Genomic DNA, 23,038 nt, shown 5'->3' on the forward strand with positions numbered 1-23,038 from the left:
AACTCCAGTTTTACATTCCTAATTGCTTGCTGAACCATCTACATAAGGAGATTGAGATTTGATAAGGAAAGAGGTGTCAGGGAACAGGGAGGGACAGGGTACCTAAAGGGAGAATGGTGTGAGGGAGGAAGTAGAGAGGAAAATAGTTAGGGTTTGGGAGTCCCACTGAAGGCCGGAAATGACCTGGATTGGGTTCAAATTTCTCCCTACTTGTTCTTAACTTACACAATTTAGAAACAATCCCCGAAATCTTTTTAGAGATGAAATAGGTACACTATAGATGTGTCTAATAAAAATTCACTTTTAGGAAAAGTAAGGGAGTCAGTATCTGAACAAGGAAGTGATGACTAACCTTTATCTCCTGGTCACACACCAATGGGCCACCTATTCAAGGCAGGCTACTGAGTTACTAGAAACATCTCTATATAGACAGTGGGAAAGGGTTGGTGTGACATCAGCTTGGACCTTGGAATGTCTTCTGGCAAATACTTGCTTATCATGTCTCACTCATTCTTCCAGGCCTCTTCTGAGAAATCCTCCCTAATCCCTTCAATCCCTAGTCCATACTGTCAAGGTATTATTTGTACAGGAAAATGTTCATCTTCTCTACTAAAAAACAAAATTCTTGGGGACATGGACTAAGACTAGTTCATTCTTTTATCCAGAGTTCTTGGCACTATGCTATGAATTTAGTAAATGCTGAATATACATTTGATAGATGTATAAATATGAAGCTTTTTATTATAGTTATTGTGTATATGTCTTTTACTTAAAAAAATTCACTGTCTCCAGTTTTTCTCTCTCCCTCCTTGTACTTTGAATACTTTTTTTTTTGTGTGTGTGTGTGTGTGTGTGTGTGTGTGCTCATTGTCAGCTTTTGGAAATATTTAATCAGTTGAATTAGAATCTGAAGGTAGTTTACAAGAATGTGTTTTATTTCAAGCATGTACCTGATGTCACATGAGGTGATGATATTACCATGAAAAAAAGATGCTGCTTCTGCAGTGTAATTTTCAATGGATTAGAAAGGTTTGACATCGATATTTCTCCTATGATTAAAAAAATACTATTTCTTAGTTATTGTGAAGGTAAGCATCTGCCTAGTCCATTCCTGAATGGTGACAGATTCTAGAATAGTGGGATTTAATTTAATGAAGTTCTGTGGAATTCAAGAGACTCAAGCAATGCATAGTTAATTTTGCTTATCAGAAAAATATTTTTTAAATGACATCAATTTGTATAAAACTTTACTCTGTAAAAGCTTCAGAAATAGCCAAATTATTACCTCTTCATATCCTGACTTTGAAAACTTATTTTGGTTTCACCAAGTAAAATATTCTCCAATAAGAGCATGGTATTAAGTTAGTGTGCATGTCGTATTGTTCACTCAATATGTTTTACTCGATATTACTAATCAGGATATACAAGTTTTTTATCCTATTTTTAGATATTTTTAACTTTTAAAAAAGTAGCTAAGCCTGTTAAATTTGGCAGAAAGATTCAATTTAAAAAATAAATAAATAGCCCTGGCCAGTGTGGCTCAGTGGCTGAGCATCCTCCTGTGTACTAACTAAATGGTTACAGGTTCAATTCCCGGTCAGGGCACATACCCTATTGTAGGTTTGGTCCTTGGTTGGAGTACAACCAGTTTATCTCTCACATTGATGTTTTTCTTTCCCTCTCCTTTCATCTTTCTCTAAAAAATAAGTAAAAACATATTTAAAAAAAATAAAAATAATCAAACAAACAAAAACCCTCACCACTAATTAAGTGGTTGCTATAAAATGTTCTTATTTTATTCCTCTTCAGGGTTTTACTTTTTAAAATGTTTTAAAGCTTTGTAAACTACTTTAGTAATCATTTATTTTTTATCCAACTGGTCAAGTCCAGAACAACGCATTTCTGTTTCTTTCCATTTGGAAAGTGTATAATTTTAGTGCACTTTTATTTCAAAGTCTGAGATACCAAAGTTAAGAAGCAGATGATAATGATTTTTTATTAATTTGATGTGTCAGGGTATTTGAGCTTCCTGAGCCTTAGGAATATCAACCAGTAAATGGATAAAATAATTCTTACTGTGCAAGCTCACCATCGATAACAAATAGGAAAGGTAATTCCTAGCTTCTGGCCTAAGCTACTTTTAATACAACCATTAATTTTTAGTCTACAAGTAGTAAAGTCCAACTCCACTTCCAAATATAGCTAACTTATCTCAGCACAATTTAAAAATGACTAGGCTTTTATTTATTTTCAATAGCAACATAATAATTCTTCCTTAATTTTCTCATTGGGTACTTTCAAGGGGGGAGTTGGGAAGAGAGCTAGAGAGAATATATAGAGAGAAATGAGCCAATTTTATAGGGCCTGTCCCTGAGTTGGAATTCTTCACCTCACCATGGCTTGTTCAGACAAGAGTAGGAAGACATTCTTTCCACAGGGGTCATCAATCCCTAAAAATACACAGAACTTTCACTATGTCAGTGCAGTGACTTAACATAAAAATGAATTTCTTGTTTTTAATAAGACTTATTAGAGAATATCACTATTATCGTCACCATTTTCTTCATCACTCTTATTACTGATCTTACTAATAGTAGCTAACATTAACTGAAATCTTATCTTGAGAGTGCTTGCTTCAAATATTCAAGGTGCTGGCTAAGCATTTCTTTTTTTTGGCATTATCTCATCTAATCCACTTAGCCCACACTATTATTTATTTTTACCCCATTGATGAGAACAGCAGAGGGGTTAAGTGACTTGCCCAGGGCCTCACAGTAAGTGATAGACCTGGGATTGAATCCCAGATCTGTTTGAATAAAGGTCCTGTGCTCATGTAGCCTTTGTATTATAATAGTTCAGCAGCCAGTTTCCCCATCCCTATGCCATGTATAGAATGATCAGGAGCACTGGTTTGGTCAGGAGTTCAGATACTTTGACATGTAATTGGAGTTAGGAGGCAGAGGGGTGGTGGTACAGCCCAAGACTAGATTAACATTAGGAATAAAACCAACCAACAAACAAAACATACTGGGTAAGTGACTTTTTTTAGAATTGTTAGTTCCAGTTCATGGAGTAAACAATGTTCCTAGGTTGTAAAAAAAAAAAACATTCTAGAAATAGGTTTATTAAAATTAGTTGATACTTTGCAGTATTTCAAAATGGTTTTGCAGAGCAAGTCAGATAATGGTTCTCTCTCACTTCTTACTAAAAAGTATACATACATTTTTATATAAAAATTATATACATACTTAATAAAAAGTATGCATACATTCTTATGCATACATCTATAAGAATAATTACATGTGTCACAAAAAGCAATTTTAAGGAGTTTTGTGTTGAAGAATTTTGTTTGACTTCTTTTAAATAAACTGAAGAAGAATGAAAAAAAAAACACCTCTTAAAGTACTTCTGTCACACCTTTATTTTTTTGTAACTTAAACTTCTGTAAGAATAATAATACATGAAAGAAAAAGTCTTTAAAAACACATTTGATTAACATTTCTTTTATAATACAAGTACTTACTATAATGATAAATTACACATACCTATATATCCACATTTGAATTTTTCAATAGCGGAAACATTCCTAACAATTTATCTTTTGAGTATAATTACTGAAGTCATTTTTGGAATCATATAGTTTATTTAGTTTCTGAATATGGAATTTCAGACTGCTTCAAACATCAATGGCTGACAGGTCCTCAGGAAGAATGAGTTTGCAGAAGTGCCAACTAGATATTATTATAAGATACACATTCCCAGGAACAGCAGCATTAGCAAACAGGCAGGAATAGACTAATGCACGTTATGTTCCAGCATTATCGCTCAGCTGCCAACGCTGATCATATGGAACAGGTTCTTTTGCAGAAAAATGCTTTGAAGCATGAAGGATTCTTTGAAGAAGAACAGATGCCCAAAGGCAGTACTCATACACATCAACCATAGTACAAAAACAAAAACAAAAAACACCCCAAAGTATAAACCAAGATTTTTACACTGAAGAAACATAGTTATAATTCCTTGCTCTTGAGAGCCATTATTAAAATATGTAAGTTATTTTGGGTCAAGGAAAATCTGCTGATCCCTCCATATACTGACTTCTGTGAGTGCCCATCTTGAATTCTATTCTCCAAGACAGTGGACAGGTTAAAAGTCTGATGACAAAGTCCGCTGGGTAACATACCTTCTTGGATAAGCCTTGTTTAAATTCTATTCTATGAAATATTGTATCCACTAGATTATGAGCTCTATGAGGTGACAGATTTTTTAAAGCATTTTGTTCATTGATATAGCCCCAGCACCTAAGGTACTTGGCACTTAGTAGGTACAAAATAAATATTTTTTAATAAATTCATAACAAAATGAATTTCTTTTTTATTCATAACAAAATGTAAGCAGAATATATTAAAATAGAGATCGTGTTAAGGCAATAGTTTGGTCTCAAAGCCATGGGCACTGAAATATGTCCTGAACCTCCTTCACAGAATTTTACACAAACCAGGGCCTTAGCCAAGCAGCAAATTATCTGACCCAGAACATTTTACTCCACACTCTATGTCACTTGCTTATATCATGAGCAATGATATGAAGTGGAAAATGTGAAAGGCCCAAATAATTTACTTCAAGAAAGAAATATATAGCTCTCTCCCATCACAGCTCATCATTTAATAATGTAACGCCACCGGAACCAGGAACATCTCACCTCACAGCTCACATGCCTGTATCCTTTACTCCATCAGCCCGGGGTATTCTGGAACAAGGTATGAAACCTTGATTCCTTCCACTTTTTAAAAATCTCCTTGTAACAACATCTGTTGGTCCTTCCACTGCAAGAATTTAAGAGAAATTCTGAGGAATTTGACAAGGCTCCAAGAAATATCTGCCCTTACCCAGGAGCCAGTCCAGTTCAGATATAATCGCCTTCAGGAGCCTTCACTGACTCCTTCCAAGCTGCCTTAATCATTCTCTTCTCTGATCCCATAATACCTTCCGCCTCTTTTATTTCTATGCTTTTAGGTTTATCTTTATAGCTGAAAGAATTATAGAAGTTCCTCCTTTTCCCCTTCACTGACCCCCTCCACCCTGCTCCTGCCCCCTCCCCAGGGCTTCAGCCCATTTTAGAGAACCAAATTGAATGGAGATGATCAGTGAGTAGCTGTTCCTCCCACTAAACTGTAAGCTTCCTCAGGGGTCATGTCTTATTTCTCCTTAGCTTTTGTCATTGTGGGAGCACAGTGCTTAGGATATAGTAGGCACCCAGTCATTGCTCGCTGAGCTCCCTGCTCCCTCTCTATGTTCTGCAATTGTCATCTTGAATGCTTATGTGAAAGTAGAATATTATTGCTAGAAATGTTCCTCTAATACAATTGATAGCACTATGTGAAAACCGTAATTTGATATTCTGTTTGATAGAGGATGTTATTTCTGCTTTAAGAAACTATTGTACACAACCCCATGATGCACTAAAATTAGGATCTCTGTTCCAGGTTACAGAAACCCAAATAGAAAGTCAAATGAGGAATTTATTATAAAGATAACATGTCTCATAGAGGCCACAGACAGGAACAGAATGAGGCTAAACTTTGAGAATACATGTACTAGGGACTCAGACTCTCAGGAAAGTTGAATCTTATATCTCTGTTCTTTCTAAACAGCTTCCTTTGCTTTTCTGATCCACATGAGGAAAAACATGACTGCCTATAGCTTTGAAATGGGAATGACTCCAATTGGCCCAACTTCATTAAGTATTCCTCTTAGACCAGCCAAATGCTGGAAGTGGGGTCAAAAATATGGGCAGGTTGTTGGGCAGACAATCCCATAGGTATGTCCACCACACTTCCAAGTTCTTAGTTTCTAAGGAAAACATCTGGTCAGAATGGACTATTTCAAATTTAATAATGGTAGTCCCTATAAAATATAAAAGTTTTTCGAAGCACTAATATTCAAATGTAATTCTCTTAATAATACATGGTACCAATAGAAAATTCCTGAGTATACAGTATATGTGTTTTCTTTGTTTTAAAAATAAATTAATTTTATTATTTGATAATATTGACAATTTATATCCAAGTTCATTTAATATATGCAAAACATTCATAAATACATTTTGAAAAAGATACGAAAATCCTCAGTTCTTTCTTGACATCAGACGTACCAATTTTCAAAAGACATCATTAACATCTTAAGATCAAAACAAAATCCCCCGTCTGAATTGTCTTGAGAGATTCCTTTGGTCAACCAACACCAGTTCAGGAAAGAAGGAACATTTATGCCTTCTTTTTTTGTTTTAAATGATCAAACAAGCATTTGTTTCAAGTGTTCTCAGTATCAAGGAAGACTGAGAAAGAGAAAGGGCACGGAATGAGTCCAGAAGACTTTGTAAAGAAAACATATACAACATAAATCAGCTGTATATAATCCTGTTGTAAGAATGTCTAAGTCAGGAGAAAAAAAAATAGAATTAGAAAATTATCAGTTGTTGACTTAGCTCTCATTGATATTTGAGCTAAATCTGTATTACATAGAAGCACAGCCTCAGTCTCACTCCAAACACGATGTGTAATAGAAAGTGATACACACCTTCACCTTTTCTCTCAATTCTCCACTTCACTCTAGGTATGGCATCTACACCGTAAATAAAATTTACAAAGATTCTGGAAAAGGAGCTGCTGGGCTGACAGGTGCAACAGCCAAAGTGCAGCCATTTGGGGACATCCTCCATGTGTTTTTGTAAAAGACCTAGCCTGTCAATGTTGAAAGTTCCATATTCTATGGGATGTTGGCAAATGGAGATTTTGCTTCTTCAGTTGTAAAGAGTCCTTATTAAATATACTAGGGAGTTAAAGGAGCATGTGGGAGATGGTCTCAAGTAATAGTTGTATACACGGGATTTCATTGCAACAATATTCCACAGAGAGCAGTCACAGGTACTGCTTATTAGAAGGACAAAAACGAGGATAAGGTCACAACCAGCTTCTGCCTGGGCTCTGCTATGCTGTCACTGACCATTATCCTGGGGATAACTAGATCTTCCAGTGCTATTGTTGATAATTCAGTGAACAGACACACTTACCTGGGGCTTAATGACTGCCAGGCACTTCCTTTCCAAAGCTCTATGCATTCTACTAGCTAGGGAGCAAATCTGTTTGCTTTACTAACCTAGAGTTTAGTCATGTCTCTAAGCATTATATGAAGGAGCAAAGGAACATAATAAAAGTCAATGCTGCAGAAAATATGGTGGTAACAGTAACATATATTCAGGACCCTGCATTCTGAGTTTCTGCAGGAAAATAGCCCCAGTATATCAGAGTCATGACAAAACACAGTTCAGTAGTAAGTGTTGGGTTATCTAGTGAGTTAAGTTGTACCAACTGTGAGGAGCAAAAATGATGGTTCAGAGCACATACGTTGAATGGGGTAAATCTTGGTTCCAGTTTCAGCTCCATCAATTCCTAACTCTGAAAATCTGGGTTAGATTATTTAACTTCTTTGGGTCTGTTTCCATATATGGGAAATAAGGATCACAATAGATATCTCAGAGATTCTTGCAAGGATTCAAGGAAATAACATATTTCAAACTCCCAGCACATGGTAAGTGTTGGATAAATGGTAGATGTATTATTAATGCAACTTCTAGGATCTAGAGTCCTTCCTACTTTTTTTTTTTTTCTTATTTAACTAGTAATCCTGGTGACAAAGCTTAAGTGGAAGTTTAATAATATTCCCTACTTAACTGGGTACTTTTTCCCAGTTATTAAACGCTAATAAAATTTATTATTATAATAAAAACAATAGTAAACAACACAAACTGTTACAAACAAAGGTAAATACATGATTTAAAATTCATTTTGTTAGCTGTTTTCCTGAGACACATTCTGTCATTTTCAGTTGAGCATGGCATTTTGTAGCTTGCGACCAGCCTGGAGGTACCTTCAGAGATTGTAGGAAACAAAAAAGAGCAAGCTTTTAAAAGAAAAATGTGTTATGAATATCCCCTCCCAAAACAAAACAAAACAAAATAAAAATATCTAGAGCCAGAATTTTTGTTTTCAATTCATTAGTGTTATCCTGGTAATACGTTCAGAGAACATTGTAATTTCTTGAGAAGCATTTACTGTACCCCATTAATCTGGGAGTTTCTGGGAAAGGAGGTTCTTGGTGATGCTGGGAGACCTATGGAAAGTCGCCGCCTCGCTCTCACTGAAAGTGAACAAGGAAGCCTGTGGCCCTGATTGCTACTGGCCTTGGCGGAAGCCATCAAAGATGAAGCCACCTCTTTAGACCGTGAGCAGAAAGAGAGAACTCATGTTTCCCTGCATGGGAGTCTCTAGATTGCCAGTTCATGTGCGCCAAACACTCCTTTGTTTTAGACCAGCGTGGTTGTGTTTGGCACTATCACAGCCAAACCGACCTGGTGACGGTTGTTTGCCCCCTCAGAGCCCTTCTCTGCCTGCTGTGCCCTCCAAGGGGCCGACTGTACAGATTGCATACAAGGGCTCCCTTGCCTTTCTGGTTCTTAGGTTTAGCTAGTGGAAGGCTACTGCTGAAGATCTGAAGGCAGAAGGAGAGGAAGTTTGGGGTGTTTTTCTCCATTTCCTGCCTCCCTCCTTGTTTAGGTTCCAGCAGTGGCTACTTCCTTCCACAGCAACAGCTCCTGCCTGGTGGGCCCTCCAGCAGCCCGCCTCTCAGGGCCAAGGGAACGTAACTCCAGCCCTCGTGGGCATGGGAGGGGTACAGCCTCCTGCCATTGCTAGACTCTGGAGCCTCCATGTTCCTATGAGTTTCCTCAACCCTACCCCCCCACCCCCACCCCACCCCTACCCCAGTCCCTTCATCAAAATCTTTTTATTGGCTCTAGCTGGTTTGGCTCAGTGGATAGAGTGTTGGCCTATGGACTGAAGGGTCCCTAGTTGGATTCCAGTCAAGGGCACATGCCTAGATTGTGGGCTCGATCCCCAGTAGGAGACATGCAGGAGGCAGCCAATCAATGATTCCCTCTCATTATTGATGTCTCTATTTCTCTCTCCCTCTCCCTTCCTCTCTGAAATCACTAAAAATATATTTTAAAAATCTCTTTATTGGATCATCCCAGAGGATTTGTGGTTCCTACTGGGAAACTAACTGATACAACATTTAAAGAGCATAGAACAGTGTTTGGCATGTGGTAAATGCTCGATAAATGAAGCTATTAATAAAACATTACTATTGTTATTTCCTCTCAATGTGAGATGTCTCTCAACCTGTTCTTTGTGCCCCAAAATGAGGAAGAACAAAATATAAAATAACTACACAACTATGTAAAATTAGAAAACCAGCCAGCCGGCATGGCTCAGTGTTTGAGCATCCACCTTTGGACCAGGAGACCATGGTTTGAGTCCCAGTCAGGGCACATGCCCAGGTTGTGGGCTCCATCTCTAGTAAGGGACGTGCAGGAGGCAGCCGATCAATGATTCTATCTCTCTCCCTCTTCCTTTCTCTCTGCAATCAATAAAAATATATTTTTAAAAATTAAAAAACCAATTGATCTAGGTACCTTAGAAAAAGTATATGAAAGTCCTCTTCCCACATGCATGCATCTCTGTGATAACATGTGAGAGAAAGATATGAGAACATTTTATTTGACTTCAGAGTCTATGAAAAAATCTATTTATTTTTAGATGTTTTTAAACATAATCAAACTCCAATCAATGATTTATTAGATGCAATTAAACCCCCATTTTCCCAGATAAATGCCACCTGAATAGTTTCCCATCTACCAAGTTTATCACACTCACCATTAAACAATACTAGTCTCTTGAATATCTTCATTTACAGGAGTTATATCTTTACCAAGATTTGGCATATCTTCTTTCTTTTTCCTTCGAAGGGGACTTGAAAAATGGTGTTAGAAATTAGCATGGGCCTGTTAGTTCATGTGAAGACAAAATTAATCATCAAGAAAGCCGCGTATGATTTAATTTCTAGACTGTTAAGAGTGCATAGGTTCCTTTTTTTCCTTAAATATTTGAGGTTTTCTCTTAAATTATCTCTCTCCCTAGGCTCCATTGGTCGCTACAATAAGCAACAGTAGGATAGAGTATGGCAGGAGATAAAAAGAATGTGGCACCTGAGTGTTGATGGAGTTTGAACATTTTCCAAAACAAGTCATTTTACAAAGTAGACTGACATAGCATTATTTACCGTGTATATAAGATATAGTACACATTGGAAACAAACATAAGAAAACAAAGAGCACTTTTGGAATGTTAATTAAGTTGCCAGATACATTAGAAATCTGGACTGTTTTTTTAAAGTATAACTCAAAATTAATGTAATAAAATAGGCCACTTCTGAGCTCTGTCCAACAGATACTCTGTCCCAAACCTGGCATTATAAAAGTTCCTTTTGCTATAAAGTAGGTAAAATAAAATAAAAATTCAATTTTATAGCTAGAAGGAATCCTACAGATTATCTGGTTTAATCCTCTAATTTTACAGAAAATATAATTAAAGGCTTCCGATGTTAAGAAAGTTCTCCAGAGTTTCAAAGATACTCAGTGGCAGAGCTGTACAAAAATCAGTCACCCAGGAGCTCTGCTTGTGTTTCTCATCCCTGATGGCTGTGAAGAAAGGGATCAGGAGATACCCTCTTCTGGTGTAGACCGCAGACCAGAAGGAATTGCAGCAGTTTAGGAGGCTGCACTAGTTTCTCAGGACAGAAAGATAGCACTGGGAGACTTTTAGCATACCACGTGGGAGCTCTAGTCTAACAAACCATTCGATGGGTTTCCAAAAGTAACTATCTTAAGTAATATACCAAGCCACTCTCTCTCAGACAAAAGCAAGGTGTTTCTTGAGTGCCAAAATTGTGGCATATAATGAAAAGTAAAAGAGAAGGACAAGAGTGTGATTATCTTTCATAAATTAAATTCATTATTTTGATGTGGAGAAAAAAATGTTTTGTTCATTTATTTCAATCTTTCAAAGTTAGTTCGTTATGGTGCAGCTTGAGAAACGGAGTCTGATTTAGCCCAACAAACTCACATAAAATATGACAAACTTTAGGACTAAATAATAGTTTTCTTTAAGTTAGGAAATTTATACAAATTTGATTTTAAATTATAATAATTGTGCTCAGTAAAATGACAAATTCATGTGTTTTACTATAAATAGTTTAAATAAATGATGGGAAACCTGGAAAGTGATTTATTTAAATCAAAGCAAAAACAAACAAAAAGTTAAGGAAGAGGGAAAGAATTAGGAAGATACAGTTTCTCATATTTTCTTAAAATTAAATTAAAAATACTTACTGACAGCATGTGCAGACACCAATCACCAAAATGATCAATGTCACCATAACTGCTGTCAAACAAATCACCAGAATCTGTCCTGTGTCTCCTCTCAGGTAAAAAAAGTCAACTCTCTCACATCTCGCCCCAGCGTAGCCATCATCACAGCTGTAAAAATAAAACAAGAACAAAACAAGGTGAAAATGGGAGTTTTCGAAATCTCCACTATTTCTTTTATGAAGAAACTAACACTGTTTTCATTCCTTGGAATTAATAAAGGACATAATTTCTTCAAAATGTTAAGTAGTTCATGTTACTATGTTCATGAGTAATTTCTCTTTCTTTGCTTTGCTGAAAATTTGTCATCACTTGAACAATATTAACAATATGTATAACATAAATAAATAGGGATGCTGACAATTTACTAAACTTTAGTTTGAAATTTTAGATTTTGCGTTTGAATAGAGAAGATGATAAAATTCCCTCCACAACATTCCCAAGCACTTAAATACCTGCATGACAAACGTTTCCCATTTCATCGCAGGGCAATATGAACAATTTCAGTGTGCCCAAGTTCTATTAATATAATTTATTTAAAAATTATACTGTCTCATATCATCAAAAATGGTAATGTGGATGAAAGTTCATAGACATCTACCTACATATAGAAGTTCCATAAATATTGTTCAACAGAATTCTTCTCTGTGACTTCCACCCATCAGTTCTAGTTCTACTGCTTGCAGGTGTCACAGATGAGGTACTGCTCTTCTATTCCTCTAGTCACCACCTCCCAACTACACTCCCAAACACAGTAGGTCTTATCCTCTCTGGTTCCTGGTTTCTGGTTCCTTTATCTGATCCTCTAAGGCCACATTTTCAGATCTGGTCATAATTCCCTCTACTCTCTTCCAAATGGCCTCCCTTACTCCATGGCCTAATAAAGTGCAGTGACCAGAAATCAACAAGTTTTCCAAGTGCAGCTATCACTCCCCTCATTCTCTCAACTCTATCAATACAGTCCTAGGATTCACCTGAACTCAGCGGATGCCCCAAGTCTCAGTTACAGTTAAGGGTGTATTTGACCAAGCCAAGGCTTGTCTGAGCAACACTCAAGAAGCTCAAGGCTCAGTGATTTGGAGACTATTCCTAGTATTCTCTGAAGAGTGCCTATGCTTAAGGGTATTTAAGAAGTTTGAGGACATTTGAAACTGAAATTATATGTTGTAACATCAATTACTTTCCCCTTTTCTCCTTAGATTCATTCAAAATGCAGAGATGTTGGTCATAATTATATACATCTGAAAAAGGGGAAATTATGCTTCTTGAAAAGACTTCTGTAGAACCTCTTTTTGTTTTGTTTTGCTTTGCTTGATTTGGTTTTAATTTTGTAAAAAGAGATGAATTGCCAGGCTGTTCTATGGTTTATGTTTGACCAAAGAGTCAAGGCAGTTAATTCCCACAAAGCCTCTATTTCACAAATAAGGAGATTCCCTAAATGCCAATACTGCAGCTGATACAATGCTACAAAAATTAAATAAAACAAAACAAAAAAAGCAAGCTTGGCTGGAGTGGCTCCGTTGGTTGAACATCGTCCTGTGTACTGAAAGGTTGCTGGTTCCATTCCTGGTCAAGGCACATACCTGGGTTTCAGGTTCCATCCTCGGTTGGGATGATCATAGAAAGCAACCAATGGGTTGATATCTCTCTCTTTCTCTCTCTCTCTCTCTCTCTCTCTCTCTCTCTCTCTCTCTCTCTCTCCCCCTCTCTCCTCCCCTCTCTCCTTTCTCTCTGTAAGCATGTCCTCAGGTGAGGATTGAAAAAAAACACACAAAAACAAGCTCAATCTCAATCCTGAGTTGAAAGGTGAGTCTCCATGAAAGACAATCAACTGCAAAAGGACCCCAGGACCTATGAGAGAAAACTGCTTCCTTCAAGAGAGCTGGGTGACTTTGTTGCAAGGTTAAAATCATGGAAAGAAAGCTTAGAAATATCTCAAAACATCAAAAAAAAAAAAATCTCCTGTACATGGGCCTGGAACTGGGGGAAAAAAATCATTTTTAATTGCATATGTGGGATGAAGGTTTTTAAGAGTCTTTTTTTTAAAGGTCATAATTAAAATCTTACAAATATAGTCTCTCCTAATTAGCTTAAATGTTTCTCTAACAAATTCACTAAAAGTGGCATTTTTAAACAATAACTTTGCCCATAAAATACACTGCAATTACTTAATGCTCTTTAGAATGCTTTTCTAATTATAAACTCCAGGTTTATAACTAAGGTCCTGTGGTGTAATCACACTTTGGTTGAATTTATCAGTGAGCAGTAACCCTCCCTGCAAGTTATAAGCCAGTGAGCCATGCTAGAAGGTGACACCTTAACCAGTTATAGTGGCTGTCATGTTATTTCAATTCTCATCAAATCAATAATAACCTTTGTCTCGGTGCAAACGAGGCAAAGGGTATAAGATTCCAGTAGATGTTTATTAAATGCTGAGTAACTAAACAAATGAGATTTAATAAACATGAAATAAAATTTTAAATAATTTTTAAAGATGCCCATGGCCCTTGAGGACTCTGAAAAATCAGATTTGGGATCACTTTTCTGGAATAATCACCAGACACAATTCTAAAAGATTTAGAAGTATTAACTCAATTGATTCTTTTTTTAATATATATATTTTTATTGATTTAGGAAGGAAGAGAGAGGGAGGGAGGGAGACAGAAACATCAATGATGAGAGAGAATCTTGGATTGGCTGCCTCTGGCATGTGCCCTGATTGGGAATCGAACCTCGATCTCCTGGTTCATAGGTCGATGCTCAACCAGTGAGCCATGCTAGCCGGGCTCAATTGATTCTTAAAACAACCTTTGCAGTAGTTGTTATTATTAACCCATTTTACAGATGGAGTAACTCAGCTATAGAGAAATTGAATGAGTGGGGCTGGGGCTCAAATGCAGGAAGTTGGCTATCAAGTTAATGCCCAACCCCATGTAATACTGCTTAAATGAAATGTGCTGCATAAATAATTAAAAATTATGTATCTGGAAACAAATTATCTCTATTCCAAGAATATACAGAAGAGACTAATAGAGGATTGAAGTTCTTTGAAACACGGTGGTGTTTATGTAAAAACAGGAATCCACAAACTCCTGTGAGCTCAAGTAAAAGGAGATATTTCTGGTTCCCAGAATAGCATAGGCACCAAGGACAGGGCAGTTTCACCTGAATCCGTGTACGTTACCCAAAAGGTCAAGCCTAGGTTCAATATTTCTCACTCATTTCATGGTACAATTTATGAAACATTTACTCTGTGCTAGGTACCATAATAAATATTTTTATTAGTGTTTATTTTGCTTAGTTCTCAACATTTCAGAGGAAGATATTATTATTCCATCTTACAGATGATAAAACTGAGACTTGGGAAAGTTAACTGATCCATTATTAAACTTGCTTATTATTGATGGAAACAATAATTTAACTTAGGTCTATTTGATTCCAAAATCTGTGTCCTGCCCCATATGCTTTCCCACATCCTATTGATTCAGTATCATTCTACCACTAAGAAGGTGTTCCTGATTCAGATTAAGGCCTTGGTTTGTGTTTTTTTAATATGTTTTTTAAATTGATTTTTTTAGAGAGAGAGGAAGGGCAAAGGATAGAGAGAGAGAAAGATCAATCAGCTACTTCCTGCATGCCCCCTACTGGGGATTGAACCCACAGTAAGGGCATGTGCTCCGACCAGGAATTGAGTAGGTGACCTCCTGGTTGTGGGTCAACGCTCAACGACTAAGCCACATCACCCGGGCAAGGCCTTGGTTTTGACACTTAGCATAGCATTAGATGAATTATGATAGAGGGACTCGGTCACTAATTCATCAGTCATTTCTTGAGCACCTAGTAAAATCTAGGTGTGATGCTTGGCACCGGAACACAAAAAGGAATAAGCCATGAGCCCTGCCTTCTAGGTATTCACAGTCACAGAAGTGACATTTACAGAAACCATTTATGCTCCAGGGGAAAGAGTTTTTATAGACATGGGACTAGATCCCAGAGAAATGGCATCTAGCCAACACCTGAATGTGTCTGAGAAGAGGGAAGATAATGCAGGGGTCCAGGAAGAGCTGATGTTTGAGTTGCATGTAAAACACCAGTGAGAATGAGCTTTGCAGATTATGAGAAGAGCTTGTGTGAAATACCATGCAAAGGAATGCAGGATTGTAGAGGGACATTTGACGCTATAATAGAGATGTGGTTAGAAAGTTAAAGCAGGATCAGAGTAGCTTTGGAGGCTGAGGAAATGAGTTGGCAGAAGGGAGCATGCTGTGTGTTGATTGATCTTAGGGAGTAGATTACACACTGTGGTTTTCATTTTAGAAGGCAGCAATATTAAAGAGCAATAAATGTACAGACATAGAGATCAGTTAGAAAAATGTAGTGCATTAATGGGCATTAATATTTAAAAGACTCAATATATTCTCCCAAACCAGTAAGCAATTAAATGAAATTGAAAAAAAAATTAGCTGTCTTTCCCAACACACACACACACACACACAAACACACATGCACGCACAGGCACATTTTTCTTATTCCCTTTTTTCCCTCTAATTATGATCCTTATATATTTATTTTTAATTAAATTTAAATATAATTAAATTTTGAAGAAGTCCATAACTCATACATTTCACTATATTAGGGATTAGAATTACTGTCCTGAGATAATTATGAAAAAACAAACACAAAAATGTATGCTGGGGGGAAATGCACTATAATATAAATATTCTATGAATTTTAGATCAAAATTATACTTAAGAAATCACCTTGCTACCCTATGAGGTAAGCTCTCTGAGCATTTTAGAGGGTCATCTCTTTAGAAGAAAATGAATATTTAAATTATGCAAAAATGTTTCTTGTGCCTGAGTAAATTAAAATTTGGACTCTTAATGTACTAACAGGTGAAGATTTTTCTTCCAATTCCCTGCCCTATTAAACAAGCTTTGAAAATCTATATTTATGGATAAGATGGGGTTCTTTGCACTTAATTGACACCTGCAAAAGTAACTTTTAATTTGGCAGAAGCTCTTTCATATTTAAATGAATTACAAACCACATAACTAATGCCAGAAAATGTTGTTTCCATTCAAAACACATGGGAGATAAATTGAGCTTTTAAAACCATCCTTTTAAAAAATTATCTTTATTGTTGAAAGTATTACAGATATCCCCCTTTTTCCCCCCATTGACTGCCTCCACCCCATTTCCGCCCCCTCCCCAGGCCTTTACTGCACTATTGTTGGTCCATGGGTTATGCATATATGCACATAAGTTCTTTGGTTAATCTCTTCCTGCCCTTGTGTGAGGCTCATGTGATAACCACTACACCATGGACACAAGATGGGTTAAAGGTAAGGAATTACAAGAAGCACACAGGAGGATGTCACCAAAATGGAAGCAACTCCCATGGAGATCCCCGGATTCAAAGTCAATAGCGCTAACCATTACACCATGGGGCCATAGAAGCAACCCAAGTGCCCATTAGTAGATGAGTGAGTAAAAAAGCTGTGGTACATATATACAATGGAATATTACTTGGCAATAAAAAAGAATGGAATCTTACCATTTGCAATAGCATTCATGGACCTAGAGGCCATTATGCTAAGTGAAAAAAGTCAGCCAGAGGAAGACAAATACCACATGATTTCACTTGTTTGTGAAACCTAAAGAACCATACAAATGAGCAAACGAAACAGAAACAGAGTCATAGATACAGAGAACAGTCTGATGGTTGCCAGAGGGAAAGGTTGGAGGGTTGGAGGGAAAAGATGAAGACATTTAGAAGCACAGATTGGTGGTTACAAAATAGCCAGGGGAATGTAAAGCTCAGCATAGAAAATATAGTCAAAAATATTGTCATAAGTATGTAAGGTGCCAGGTGCATACTTGACATAGGGGGACACTTAAGAAAGTATATTATTATCTAACCACTATGCTGTACACCTCAAACTAACAAAAAATAAATTGAATATAAACTATAATTAAAAAAAATAAAACCATAATGAAAGAGAAAAAAACATTCTCAACACTGGACAGGAACAGTCTTGCTTGTCTAAGGCAGCAGAGGACGCGGCCTGCCTGCAAGCAAATCTGGTCCCTCCAATGTGCGTCAGTTTCTCCATAGGCAGCTGTGGAAGGAGCCCTGAACAAGTGGCTGGGGTAGGACCAGGGGTCTCTGTGCTGGCAGAAGGCTTGATTAGCTCAGACTTTCCAGTCCTGCAGAGCCCCCGGCCAGCACCATCTTGCTCCCCTTTGCTTCCAGGCTCAGGGGCTCCACTTACAGGCAGGAGGGTGTCTGCAGGGCCCCCACGAAGCGACATTTCCCATTGATGCAGTAATGCTCATATTTCTTGGGGCATGGAGAGAAGTAGTCATTCCACTTTGATTGTGTGGTGGTAACTAAAAAATAAGAAAAAGTTCAATAAGTCACTCACCGTAAAAACACATTTCTAAGTAGTAGCATATTCTTATCTTTACTGCCAGGTTTTCTGTAGAATATACTCCCATTTCTCGTTTCTCCTCTCTACACTGGGATAAAAGTTACACTTTTGTGGCTCCAAAATAATGCCAGAGATTGTATAATGGGAACTGTGGTGGGAACATTTCATATTTTAATTAGATTTATGAACATTCTACCTCTCAGAAACATTGGTGTTGTTTAAAGGGTAGAGCATAGTTGTGGTAAGAGAAAAGGTTACTCTTCTCATGAAGATTATTGGAGCCGTGGGCTGATGGCATTGAAGAGAGAGGTACACATTTCTGTCCTTTTTAAAATTGTTTTAATTTAAGCACTTACAAAGCACTTACTGAAAACCAGATGCTGGTCTGTATACTTTGTTTTTATGAATGCATTTAATTCTCATAACACTCTTATAGGTAAACAGCATCCTAATGTCCTACTGATTAATGAGCAAATCTCCTATTTATTCATGAGAGGCTCAGGCACCTTCCAGAATCACACAGCTAGTACTGGGCAGGCCTGGGGAGCAAACGTGGGCCATCTTGCCCCACAGGCCATGCTCTTGACCACTCCACTCAGCACTCTATCCAGCCCGCTGTTCACAGGTGGCTGTCATCTGCTCTCCACCTGAGGGCCCCGGAAGTCATGCTTCCTGAATGGGAGATTTTCTCTCTCATTTGACCCTTGGAAGGATGCTCATGCCCTGAAGAAGGAGGGAGATTCTGAAAGCCTCACATCCAGGATTTCAATCCTGCACTGCCCTGACCCTCTTGTCTCACCTTTAGGGTAGTGATTGGCTAATTATTCACCTGGGACAGTAATATGCAACAATTTTCTCATCGTAGAAAGTTTCAATAAATAAACATTGTCACGAGGAACAGTACAGAAATACTAACTGGCTGTGTTGATTCACAGCAGACATGTGCTCACACCCAGAGAGAGCAGCTAACTAGCCAGGCCCAGCCCAGGGTCGGACTATCCATATTCATGTCATGACCAGCAGCTTGTAGGAGTCAGACACCTGTGGAGCCAGAAAGACCACAGTGTTCGCTTCTGGAGGGCCTTTCACACTAGGTTTGGTGTGACACCTGCCACCCCAATGACATCAAACAATCCTTTTATTATTAGCAAAGACTGCTAAACTTCTTCCTTCATATTATGTAATGAGCGCATATAATTGCTCAGGGCCACCAGAGAGTGGAGTCGCAAAGGGCTCTGATGATCTACACACAGCAAGTGCCTGCGATGCCAGGTCACAGTGTTAGTGGGTGGCAGAATGTTGCTGAGGAACTGGCTGACCTGGTTTTGGTTGGTGGCTTAATTACCAGCCATGCTCACTGCTGGTCCGTGCCAGATACTTCTGCCATGCATGCCAATCAATGGGGTTCTTATTGAAATTTCTGCCAGAAATAAGTGCAAATTGCCTCAAAGGCAAAGATCTGTGTATTTTGGCAAATAAATTGATTAGTCAACTTCCATTCATCAAGTACTTTCTATCTCCAGAGCCCTATAATAGACATTGGGAAACATCAAAGAAATAAGGGATATCCTATCTCTCTCTTATAATAAACCAAATTCAAGACAAGAATAAACAAGAAACAAGCAAGAGCAACCATAGTAACTGCATAAACAGTTCCACTGGAAACAGTGGAAAGAACACTGGATTGGGAGGAAGGAACTTAGTGTTTCATTTTCAGCTCTGCCTTTCACTAGCCACATGGGTCTGGGAAAGCCAAGTAAGCTGCCTGAGCCTGAGTTTCCTCATCTGCAAACTGAAGATGATAACATCTACCTTGTTCAGAGGCTCAAAGAAAATACATGTGGAATTCCTAGTAGAGTGCTGGACTATAACGCTCTCAGTAAATGGATCGATTATAGAATCTTGGCAATTCTAAAAAAAAATCTTGTATCAGTACAAAGGTGCTTATTTAATTAAGGGATCATTTCTGGGACGTGTCGATATTTTATTTAGGAGGAGGTGAGTAAGCAAGTGAGGTATGAAGAATGTCGAGGTCAAAAGGTCAGGGTGAAGAATACGCAAGCCTTATGCAAGGGGAAGATTTAATGGGAACAATGGAAGGGGCATGAAGGGGAGCAAAGATGGCTGTGAATAGAAGTTAGAAAACTCAAACTGTCTGAAGTGTTTGCATTGAAATTTAAGGCAGGAGAGAGCTGAAGAAGGTTCTTATGCAATAAATTTAATGGTACATGTAAAAGCTAAATGAGAAGACTTTTATAAATATATTAGATAGGAAAGTGCAGACTGAATCTGAATAGAAAGATACCAGTGCAAGCAGTCAATCAAGGCACAGCTGAGCCACACAGACATATGTGATGTGGGCCTGCAGCAGGTGAATAGAGGGCAAGGAGAAGAATTTAAGAAGCAATAACACTTAGTGACAGATCTGCTGTGCTCCAGAAAGGTCTTTTCTACTTTGCAAAACACTCCTGGCTTTAAATATAAGCTGTATCGTTCTGTGCTCTGACCACGACTGAGTCACTTATTCGTTGTGTGTCTTTAAACATAGCCAGAGTTCTCATAAGCACCATACAGACCAGGATCCCCCAACCCTTCTTAATAGCAGGTGCTAGACACAGTGATTTGATCAGCCTCGGTTCCAACAACACACACCTGTGCCAGAGAAATGGTTGCCAGGCCCTGTTTTCACACCTCACAGGGCTCTCTTCTTTGCCAATAAGCTTTGTCTTAAATATTCACAGCATTATTTGGATTTAAAAACAGTTCCATGCCATCAGGCAGAAAATATTCAATGATTTCTCTATGGAACTTTAAAACCTGGAAGAAAATAACTCACACAATACTCCCCCCACCCCCCCCAAAGCCAGAGAGATCCTCTCTTCCTCTCTCCTGGAAATTAAAGGTTGATCAGCATCGCCTCTTTGGAAATGCATCTACAATCCCAGTTGCTTTCATCTAAAGTTCATAAAGGTCACATTTGAAAGTTGAACAATTGTGAAATCTAACATTTTCTGCCTATCATGAGACCTGATGAGATAGGTGGGGAATGGCAAAATTATACCATTCCATTCCAGGAATGTGTCTCAAAAAGAAGAAAAAGTTAATCCTATGGCAAAAGTAAAACCAGTCCCATGTATTGGGTTTCTCTTTTGAGAATTGAATGGCATGGTTTTGAACATGTCACAGGCTTAAAGCCTCCCTTGATTCTGGGTATGGTAGAATTAATTGATTTTTGTCCTCCCACCTTCCTCTTTTCCAACCCGCATGCCACAAAACCAAAACATTCTTCTGGGAGTGAGTCTGTCTCACAAAATTCCACTGGAAAACTACATCCATTGGTGAGCCAGGTTGCAACAGTCTCTTAACTGGATGGGCACAGGTAATATATCTCAATCTCTTCATGAGACACCATATCCCTAAGATTCTAATGCCAATTAAGTAAGAAACCACAAGGATTACTGCAGGTCAGTGTATCTCAAAATCTGATTCTAAGAGTTAGCAAAAGGGATCAGAGTAAGAACATCTTTCTGTGATCAACTGGGCAGATAGACAAGAAGTGTATCTTCCTTGGGTGATATGGATAGCTATATGAGATGTGACAGATTCTCTTGAGCTAACTCAAGTGTAGGAATACAGCAGACACCCAAATCACTTTGTTTAAATATGGAATTTCCCTCAATTTGATAGATGCTTTGATTAAGCAGCATTGTGCCTTGGTCTTTCTGTACACAATTATTACTCTTAAACCAAAACAGGTTTTGTAATATCTTGATGAAGACTCCTCATATTTGAAACATTAGGTCAATTTTTCATAAAACCTACCCTTACTTATTCCAATAGTGCTTAGTACAAATCTTAGTAATGATTTTGTAATGATATTAATATCAGCTGCTCTTCTGAAAACAACTCTAAAGGTAAAGTAAAATTATTGTTATAATGTCTTTTGTAATTGTCATTACAATGTTCATAACCTCATAGTATATGTGACCCCTATTTTGACACATAGTTAAATGTCTGCGTAGGGGACTTAAAAGGGGGTGTTCAATATAGAGGTAGATATCCTACAAGTGTTTACAAGGAGAGAGGAAGAAAAACAAATACCTAGAAATTCACCTTCCCACTCAGATACCTGACCTCAAAAAGGAAACACCAAGGGCACAGAAGAATTTAAGTGGTCCCAGCAGAGTTTAGAGAAAAGTTTCTTCTTAGTCTGTGAAGTAGAGCCCAAGGCTTCAAACTTCTGTCCTTGGCTTCCAGGCATCTTCCCAGTAGGGGTTTGTAATATTACAACTTTTTAAAGCCAAAAGGTGAGGAAGAAAGTTATATATTTTTAATGTTATTTTTTCTTATCTTTGTAATGATCTCCCTGAGAAGGGGAATGTAAATTCATGATGCCCTTCAAGTGCAAAATTTGACATTTATTATAACTGAGGAATCCCATTTGTCTTACATCCAATGCCATTTCCTATAGAAATGTGAAAGGGTTGGTTGCTCCAAGACAAGAAGAATAGAAAATAGATCTCACAGATGAGCTGTCACCCCTCCCGTGCTACCAGAATATGCTTGTACAGAGGGCTAATCAGACCCTGTAACATGTCTTTTAACCTGAGGACTGTGCTAACCATTCTGACCTGACAGGAGTGGGCCATCACTTAGGGCTGCCCCTTTTCATTCTATACCTCTCAAGGAAGACAAGACAAATCTAGTGTTGAAGTGAGGGTGTATTTGCATATATTTAAAATTATTCATAGCTGGGAGGCAAATGAAAAGAACAATGGACAGGAGGAATACTTGTATTTCTTTTTTTTTTAAGAGTGCAGACTATGGAATTCTTACGCCTATGATGCCACCTTTGCTCATTCTCCTTTGCTGGTTCTTTCTCAGCTTCTCCAACCTCTCAGTTTTGCAATGCATTGGGCCTCAATGCTCTTTCATCTTTTCTCCTTTCCTCACTTCCTCCCTCAGTGTTTCTTGGCTTGCAACACCTTTAAGCTAACAATCCCCAAATTTATGTTTCCATCCCAGATCTCTTTTCTCAATGTCAACTGCCAACTAACATCACCACTTGGATATCTGACTGGCATTTCAACTTAACACTTCCAAAATGGAACACCTGGTTTCCCTCTTCAAATCAGGTCTTTGCTCCTGTCAGTAAATCTGTATCTACATTCTTTTATTATTCAGGCCAACAATTTTGGGGTTATCTTGATTTCTTTCTCTTTTACTCTATATCTACTTCATCAGAAAACTCAATTGGTTGTATTTAAAATATGCAGAATTG

At 37.9% G+C, this 23,038-nt stretch overlaps 1 protein-coding gene across 2 annotated transcripts in view; it reads right to left on the reverse strand.

Annotated features, from left to right (window-relative positions):
• Positions 1-3,487: 3,487 nt before the first annotated feature.
• BTC (betacellulin) overlaps positions 3,488-23,038 on the reverse strand; it is a 45,276-nt gene continuing 25,725 nt past the window's right edge. Inside the window, exons 3-6 of one of the 2 annotated variants that reach the window (XM_079776981.1) lie at positions 17,599-17,716; positions 11,288-11,434; positions 9,774-9,869; positions 3,488-7,929 (exon numbers count right to left, since the gene is read on the reverse strand). In XM_079776981.1, the coding sequence (XP_079633107.1) occupies positions 9,776-9,869; positions 11,288-11,434; positions 17,599-17,716 (359 nt within the window). In that variant the 3' untranslated portion in view covers positions 3,488-7,929; positions 9,774-9,775. Of the gene's footprint in view, positions 7,939-9,773; positions 9,870-11,287; positions 11,435-17,598; positions 17,717-23,038 lie in introns of both variants that reach the window. The other variant, XM_079776982.1, reaches the window with a different exon arrangement.

The sequence above is a fragment of the Cnephaeus nilssonii genome (genome assembly GCF_951640355.1).
Source record: "Cnephaeus nilssonii genome assembly, chromosome: 1".
NCBI classification, from domain to species: Eukaryota; Metazoa; Chordata; class Mammalia; order Chiroptera; family Vespertilionidae; genus Cnephaeus; species Cnephaeus nilssonii.